Raw genomic sequence first — 8,656 nt, 5'->3', positions numbered from 1 at the left:
TCTTACAAGATTGGCTAATCGTATTTCAATGAGACTTACATATGGTCAATATTGAAGTAGACATTTTGAACAATAGTATTTATATGGAGTAAATTGTTTTGTTATACGTGCTTTACTTCCAATTTTTCCTAATAGAGATTTTTCAGTTCTACAACTGTTTACAAATAGGCGTTCTTATAAAGAATTACTTTCATTTTCTCTTATTGAATATAAGAACCATAGTAGCTTGTCAGTTCCATCCCTTACAAAACTTATTGCTGAAAATTTGATATACCCGATTGGATACGTCCAATATAGAGCAGCTATATGCAGGCAATTATTTTTTCCAGTCCCAATTGACAACCTCATGCTTTCTATGAATTGAACATTTGTGTGAAAATAGTCTGGCTGAGTGAATGCAAATGTTTAACTATAGCATTTTAGTTATATTGTTTTACATATTCAAATAACTATGTTGACTATAGTTTTATAGTGTTTTGTAAAAAATGCGTTTTTGCATTAATTTCGCATCTTATTTTAGCGCTGCAATTGATACAGTAACCCAACAAAACGTGGCAATTAAGAAGCTGAGCAGACCATTCCAGAATGTGACCCATGCAAAGCGAGCATACCGAGAATTTAAACTAATGAAATTAGTTGACCACAAAAATGTAAGTAATAATATTTTTAGTACGCCAATCTATATGTATGTTTATTTTATACAATCCAATCCATCCATCCAATTACTGTTGGGATTGGGAATGTTGGGATTTTAATAATGGTTGGAAAATTAATTTAAAGTTACAGTTTAATGAGCAAGAAAACTTGATAAAATTGATATACGTTTCAGCGCAGGCTAAAAAGTACTATTTTCTGTTGCATTATTCAAACTCACACGTTTATTCATAACAAAAAAAATTGTAGACTTTCCAAGTACGTCTGTTTTGTAGGAGAAAACATCTAAATTATTCTTGAAAGCTTCAGTCGCCAATTTTGAAATCACGTCAATCAAGTCAGCTTTTCTTACACTTTGCCAAATTAGTTCTTTTGACCAAATTGATCAGTACTTAAAGTAGTTACGGTAAGACAACTGTCTTATTTCAACCACTCGTTTAAGTGTTTTCTTTCTGGATGTTTTAAATGGTAAACTGGCAACTATTACATTGTTTGCCCTTCAATCCTAAAAATTAATTCGACTTGAACCTTTTTACCCACATTATTACATTTTGGACTGAGGACTGAAAAACAGACGATAATTCCTACACATCACAAAAACATCATTTATTTGCACATGTGGATACTTAGCGCTGAAAAAACACAAAATTCCAACGTTTCTCAACAAATCGGAAGCTCTAAAGTCCAATTAGAGTCCTACTAGAGCTACATCCACCCATAATGGCAAATGTGTGGTTTTTATTCTTATTGTGTATGTTTTTTTCAGATAATTGGTCTTCTAAATGCATTCACTCCTCAAAGGTCTTTGGAAGAATTCCAAGATGTCTACCTGGTGATGGAGCTAATGGATGCAAACTTGTGTCAAGTGATTCAAATGGATCTGGATCACGAAAGAATGAGCTATCTACTGTATCAAATGCTGTGTGGTATAAAGCATTTACATTCAGCGGGTATTATTCATAGGGTAAGCAATTATCTAAATTAAAATCTGCTTTGTTGAAACTATCAGATTGAGAGGATGTTTTCCGTTGTTTGCGCAAAGTTGCCTCTTTGTTGTGGATATAAATTATTAGTTCGTAAGATTACACACCAGATCAAACTGATCGTGAAGTTCATTCCACATTGAATCTTGCCGAGAGTACTCAGTGGGTTAGAACACACTCCACAGCTAAATATTATGCAATACAGCTAAATATTATGAAGTATTTTTAGTAGTAGCACATTAAATTTCTATATTTTCTCGTACTCTCCAAGTGAACCCCTATAACCCCTCAAAAGGAGGGACGCCAATTTTGAATCACCATGTATATATTTTGTTTTCTCAAAAAAATGACAAGATAAAAGGAATATTTATTTAGGAGCAAAAGAACTTTAAATCGACCAAGGTTGACTTATGTTATACAGCAAACTTAAGGTTTATTTGAAAGTATAGTTAAACCTTTAATATTTTGTAGCAAAAAATAATAGGTCAATATATATTTTTTATAACTTGTAGATGATCAAATTTTTAGTTAAAAGTTTAATCATTTTCCTTTTTTCCAGGATTTAAAGCCTAGTAATATAGTTGTTAAGTCGGATTGCACTTTAAAAATTCTGGATTTTGGTTTGGCCAGGACAGCCGGAACAACGTTTATGATGACGCCATATGTTGTAACTAGATATTATAGGGCGCCCGAAGTAAGTTGTGAAATTAAATTTCAAATTAGCCTTATAAATATTAAACAACGTATGTTTTTCGTATTGCAGGTGATATTAGGTATGGGCTATACTGAAAACGTGGATATATGGTCAGTCGGTTGTATCATGGGGGAAATGATTCGCGGAGGAGTTTTGTTTCCGGGCACTGATCATATTGATCAGTGGAATAAGATTATTGGTAAGTTCCTACGAACATGTATCTCAGGCACCGGAGAAAATCATTTTCAGCTTCGAATTTGGCTGAAAAACCAAATTATTTTCTTTAGTTTTTTACTGATAGAAATAAGATTATCTTGAAAAAAAACGACCAGAGAGCAAAAGTTTACAAAAAGTTATTTGGTATAATAATTTATTTGGAAAACTCTTGGAAACTGGGGTTTCTTCACTTTTTGGTCAATATTTCTAAAGAACACTGTCTCTAAACATAAAACAAACGGTGGTCAGATATTAAATATTGCTTACATAGTATTTTCAAACTTTCGAAACTAAAAGTTAAAAATGTTTTTAATTTGAATATGGTTTTATTTACAGAACAATTGGGAACGCCTTCTCAACAGTTCATGGTGAGACTGCAACTTACTGTAAGGAACTATGTAGAAAATCGACCGAGATATCCTGGATTCACATTTGAAAAGCTATTTCCCGATGTTTTGTTCCCTTCGGATAGTAGCGAGCATAATAGGTTAAAGGTAAGTTTATTTCATTCAGACATACACCAAGTTGTTCTTTCAACAACTTTACGTCTTCAACGTTCCTCGATGTCTATTGTGAGTTCCCGTCTGAGCATATGTCGTTTTCTCGATCGGTGGGTTTTACTATCTATAAGAGGTTCAGGTGACTGCGGTATAGTATACATTTGTACGGCCTTCTTCGCAGATTGTTCATCTAATCATTTTACCTAAGTGATTTTATGTTCTATTTCTGATGTTAACCACTGACCGATCACAGTGCTTTTAAAAAAATGCTTGAAAAAGTTAGTACTTTTAACACATGAAAACTATTTTGTTTTTAGCTATTTGACTGTGTTTCAGTTAATAATTTACATAACAAATTGACTGTAATTTTCTGCAAAGGCCAACAAAGTAATAAATATTGTTGTTCCAGGCTACACAAGCGCGAGATTTGTTGTCCAAAATGCTTGTAATCGATCCCCAGTCTCGGATATCTGTAGATGAAGCGCTGTTACATCCGTATATTAACGTGTGGTATGATGAACAAGAAGTAAATGCTGTAAGTAGTTATCTCGTTGAAAATGTAGGCGTTGAGGGGTAATTGCCTTCCTATTTATACAATAGCCTGCGCCAGGTCCGTACGATCACAGTGTGGATGAACGAGAGCACACTGTCGAGCAATGGAAAGAATTAATCTATCAAGAGGTCATGGAGTATGAAAGTTCTCATGGTAGAGCTCAGTCCAGCGGATCACAGCAACCAAGTCCAGCAGCTCCCAACAACGTAGAACCAAATGGTATGTGTTTTTCATATCGTATCGTATTTTATTTTTACCACAACTTTTTTTCAAATTTTTTAATGAACTTGGTTTTATTTAAATATCAGGATCACTTTTGCGGTTCCGTGTTGAGTTGCGCTAATGACTTGTTGACGCTCTGAGTTAACGAGTTATAACTCAGGAAAATGAGTTATAAGTCATTTATTAAAGCGTTACGAGACACCACACCGGAATTTTAACATCTAAAAAACGTTTTATGAGTAACGGTTTACTACTTTGTCCAAACAACTCAAAATGGACACCTAGATTTTCTCAGCAACAGAACTTGGTCCGAAGAAAGTCTATGAGTTTTCTTGTAAAATCGATCTATTAATTTTTTTGCATAAAAGACTCAGTTTGCCAGAACTTTACAGTAAAACCTTGAGAAAAACCACGGCTTTTCTGTTTAGAAATATTGACCTAAAAGTGCAGAAATCCCAGTTTCCAAGAGTTTTCCAAATAAATGATTAGAGACTTTCGCTTTTTCTGTTCGGTAAAATATCTTTGGAAGAAAAAACCCAGAAAAAATGGTTTTGTCCAAAATTCGAAGCTGCAAAAGGTTTTCCAACAATTCGGTTACGGAGGAAAGAGTTTCAATAAAATGTATGTTATAATTTTTCACAGAAAATACCTGGAGATTGTCAATATTTTAAAGTAAAATTAAAAATAATGCGTTTTTTTGCCTAGAAATAATTGCTTAATGAAAACTTTACTAAAACTGGAAAGACCTGAAATTTTAATTAAACTTCAATCTTTAGAGCGATCAGGGAGGCGAATTTTCCAAATAATGTTTTCATTATTTTTATTACACTGATAACATCGGGGTCTCGTCGCGTCAGGTCTAGACGCTGTATAACATAATTTGTTGATGAAAATAGTAGTTCTGATATAAATTTGCCGAACATTTGAAAAACAAAATTACATTTCTTTTAGCGCCTTAATTAACGAGTATACAGTTCTTTACAACGTTTGATAAGTTCAAGTGACTCGCTTTGTTGTCGTGAATTAGGTCTGTGTGTCCTATCAAGATAGTAACTCTGATGAGCAACCATTTGTGGCCGAGAAACGTCGATTTAAATATTCTCTTTATTTTCAGGTTACTGAATGGGATAAAGAACAATCGTTACACCAGACTAACAAACAGTAGAAGATACCTGAGAGAACAATAAGTAGGTTATATATTCCCTCCCCTTCATTATTATTTGATGCAACTTTTTACGCTGAATGATATTTATGAATCAGATTATTCAAGCTCAGACACTTATTCTTTGGAGTAAAAATTAAAATGATTCGTTTCCGAGACACGGGGTGTTAAAGTTTTTCTTAAAAACTGACGTCTGGTATATGTATTTATTGCTCAGAAACCGGTCGAGATAGGCAAATGAAATTTGGTGCGTTTTAAGAGGTAGTCATTGCGTATTTATTCACATGCAGTTAAGAATTTTATGTTCATCATTGGCGCGCATACTGTTAATGATGATACGTCACTGATATATTTGAAATTAAAAATAGTTTTCTTGTAAAAAAATATATCTTGCCTTTTGCAAGCATGCCAACCATTGTGCAAAACCGACGGTAAATTGAACGTAGCGCACGGTGAGTTTGGCTATCTGAACAGCGATTTTCGAGATAAATAGACCAACATTTGAGGTAGGCAACATCGGCCTGCTTGATCGCCGGATTTAGATCTCCTAGATTTTTGCATTTGGGATTTTCTTTAATCATTAGTTTATTCCACTTTAATTGAAAATGTTCATGACCTGAGGAATCGAATTATAGACGGCTGTGGTTAAATAAGAAATCCACCAGGAATATTTGCGCTAATGCGACAATCAAAGAAGTGGAGAAAGAGTTTAATCTTGTGTCGCGTCAAACACGCCCATCACCTTTTTTGCATCAAAAAGACCCCATCCGAAAAAAAGGCAAGAAAGGTTTTTTCCGCAAATTGAACGAGGACTAGAAAAATAATTTTAATTTTTTTTATTTCGAAAACGAATCATTTGCGGATTTGTTTATGCGGATGACGGATTGGAATGGACGGACAATTTTCGGTGTGACAATCCGCAGCATCAGTTGTTTCAGTTCTATATGCGATAGACGACTATTTAATATGAAAGGGTTAAGAATGTTTTATTTGCAAACTGCTTTGCGAGCTCACCGGTCGGGTATCGTACTTCGAAGTAATCATAACTCAAGAATCAAATAATATAAGTATCTTTTTCACGACTATCAAACAACTAATTGCAGTAAACATTTGATGCGTTTTGTTTGGAGGACAAACTTAGGCCGGTAGATAGACTGTTTGTTTCTTTCATTACACTTGACGTGGTTTTAATCATGATTGTAGTCAATGCAACTATGATGTAAAGATAAATGTAATTAAAGTTTCTCTGATTTTACACGAAAATATGGTTTGCTAATTAACTCAATGAATAATTTTGGAATAATAATTATTATAAGTAGTCGTGGAAAAATATTTAATTTCTAATTTTTACGCCTATTACTTTATTATGTTGAGATTGATTATGTTTCTGATATTAAATATGTTTATTACAGGGTACCTGGAAGACTTTGTAGAAAATAAATAATTTATTTCTAGAAAATCAATAATTCCAATTTTGGAAAAGCTTTGAAACAAAAATGCTGTAACACATTAACTTCAGATTTCCTTATTGTTCCCAAAACATTTGTTGGGTGTGTACATATTTAGAATTAGAAGCCACAAAAAAACACACTCATTCGGAATTGTTTGGCTTTAGTATAATTGATTGTTAACTCCAGGTTTGAATCGTTATGTTATCGTCCTATCGGGGCTAACTAGCTTTCTAGAAACCTACCGTTATTTGATTTTAAATTGTCACAACTGTTTTCTTTACATTCTTTCTTGTTGTCATGTTTATCTGAATTAATATTTGAAAAAATCCGTACTTGAAGGTTATACTTTACTACATCAGTAGTTGTAATGGATGTAGAATATAGTACGTAGATGTTAATTATTGTTTTTAACCGTTATTCGCTTTTATTGTATTGATTTTGTTTCTACCAACCTTTGTATCTGTTAAAAGCAATTATTTTTGCTTGTTTCATTCTAAGTAGTATTTCCTATATTTATGTAAGAGTGAAATAAGTATGTAGTCTTAGCAATAGTAACCGTACTTTTTAACTTAAAGTAGCATTAGTGGAAACCGAGGTTTAAGAATGAATGAGCCAATTGAGCACTTAAAAGCAGTCATAAAGTGTAAATTGTGTTTAATAATGTAACTTTAATTATAAAACAACCATCCGATCCATTTTAAAATGTTCTGTAAAAATGTGACAAATTAGGTAGTGAATTTTATAAGGACACTCTTCATTATTGTTATTTTAATTTTTATAGGGCTTTCAATCTTTGTGATATTTCATTTTTTACATCGCACATATTTGTCTTGTGCCGAAACTCCAATGTCTGACGTCTGATACTTGCTGGTCTACTTTTCACAAGTAGAATATCTATATGTATATGCTATATTAGAAAACTTTTTTAAGTCTATATTTGAAACAGACAAACCACTGGAGGGTTCACTAAAAATATAACGTCTCAATTCCTTCACTGGGTTTGGTTTAATGATTAAATGGGTATAAAGTTTAACCGTTAAAGTGAGAACTTTCTACCTAAAGAGCCATTTATGTAGACAGAGAAGACGTCTCAATTCCTTCACTGGGTTTGGTTTAATTATTAAATGGGTATAAAGTTTAACCGTTAAACTGAGAACTTTCTACCTAAAGAGCCATTTAGGTAGACAGTCTTAACTGGTATGATCTTTTGTTTTACAGTGACAATCGAAAAATTATGTTGTATTTCGTCAACACAATTTTATGAATTTGATTGATTAATGAAGATTCCACAAAATAAAATCGAAAGCCGCGTTTTTCGCAAAAGATTGTTTAAAATACTGTATGTAATTTTTAATTAGGATGTTTCTTCCATCAGATCCACTCAAACCGACAGTACACGTAGCAAGTTATACTTACAGTCATTCGTTTTTATCTTTAGTCAAATTTTAATTAGTTTTTTTGGTGACATCTGTATTGTGCTAATAACATGTTATGTAGTTGTCCAATATTAATTGAGTTTGTATTATTTAATATTTTAATGTCTTCTTTTTGTAAAAAGATGAAAATATGACTGTGTAAATAACTGAATTATCGTGAATTTTCTTTTTTCGTAGATCCAAATATATGAAATCACACTAAGTAGTAAAGTAAAAATATACGCATAGGTTCTTAGAGCGCTTTATATCTTTCCATACTTTGTAATATCGATAACCTCATACATTTGAGGTTGGCTATATTACTAATACCACGGTTAATTTACCAATTTTGATCAATTGATCACTTTTAGTATACTATATAGTAAGATACATTCAGTGCTTGTATTGTTCTGCTTTGTAAATAAACGAAATTAATAACGTTTCGTTGTTATTTTTACATTCTTTTTCAGAACTGCGCCAACTACCCGAATTAATGAATGAATTAATGAATTAATCATATGAGCATCACTAATAAATTTCGCCAAGGCTCTATAACGGCGCGTGTGTAACTGTATTTTTACCATATAAGGCATCTGCTACATGTTACACTTTAAATTAATTTTGTTAAATCCCTCATCGTTTCTCGTCTAATAAATATGATATACAACAATATCATAAAATACAAATCAGCAATATGGGACTTAAAGATCTACATCTACATGTTTGTAGGGGAACTAGGAGCAAAGTAACGCCAAATTTAGTAAAAGCTCTATTCTGCCACCCAGAATAAAAGAAGAAAATGTGTT

The 8,656-nt window shown here is 32.6% G+C and overlaps 1 protein-coding gene across 2 annotated transcripts; it reads left to right on the top strand.

Annotated features, from left to right (window-relative positions):
* Positions 1-470: 470 nt before the first annotated feature.
* On the top strand, positions 471-8,290 carry LOC125503343 (stress-activated protein kinase JNK-like). 2 transcript variants are annotated; one of them, XR_007280754.1, is made up of 9 exons: positions 471-650; positions 1,421-1,618; positions 2,197-2,331; positions 2,401-2,530; positions 2,884-3,041; positions 3,457-3,582; positions 3,648-3,819; positions 4,937-5,009; positions 6,397-8,290. XR_007280754.1 is itself a non-coding variant. In XM_048663448.1 (8 exons), the coding sequence occupies exons 1-8, from the start codon at positions 486-488 to the stop codon at positions 4,942-4,944; spliced, it is 1,092 nt and encodes a 363-aa protein (XP_048519405.1). In that variant the 5' UTR covers positions 471-485; the 3' UTR covers positions 4,945-5,639. The 2 variants fall into 2 exon arrangements, 1 of the variants encoding a protein (XP_048519405.1); XM_048663448.1 differs by lacking the exon at positions 6,397-8,290 and having other exon boundaries at positions 4,937-5,639.
* The last annotated feature ends 366 nt before the right edge of the window (positions 8,291-8,656 follow it).

The sequence above is a fragment of the Dendroctonus ponderosae genome, unplaced genomic scaffold (assembly GCF_020466585.1).
Source record: "Dendroctonus ponderosae isolate FM_Combo_2020 unplaced genomic scaffold, Dpon_F_20191213v2 Dpon_F_20191213_2, whole genome shotgun sequence".
NCBI lineage: Eukaryota > Metazoa > Arthropoda > Insecta > Coleoptera > Curculionidae > Dendroctonus > Dendroctonus ponderosae.
Note: the sequence above shows the minus strand (reverse complement) of the source record. Positions and strands in the feature narration are given on the sequence as shown.

Coding starts and splice junctions, on each gene's coding strand:
- LOC125503343 (XM_048663448.1), top strand. CDS start 486: ATGCGTTTTTGCATTAATTTCGCATCTTATTTTAGCGCTGCAATTGAT. Junction 651..1,420: donor AATTAGTTGACCACAAAAAT/GTAAGTAATAAT, acceptor TGTTTTTTTCAG/ATAATTGGTCTTCTAAATGC. Junction 3,042..3,456: donor GCGAGCATAATAGGTTAAAG/GTAAGTTTATTT, acceptor TTGTTGTTCCAG/GCTACACAAGCGCGAGATTT.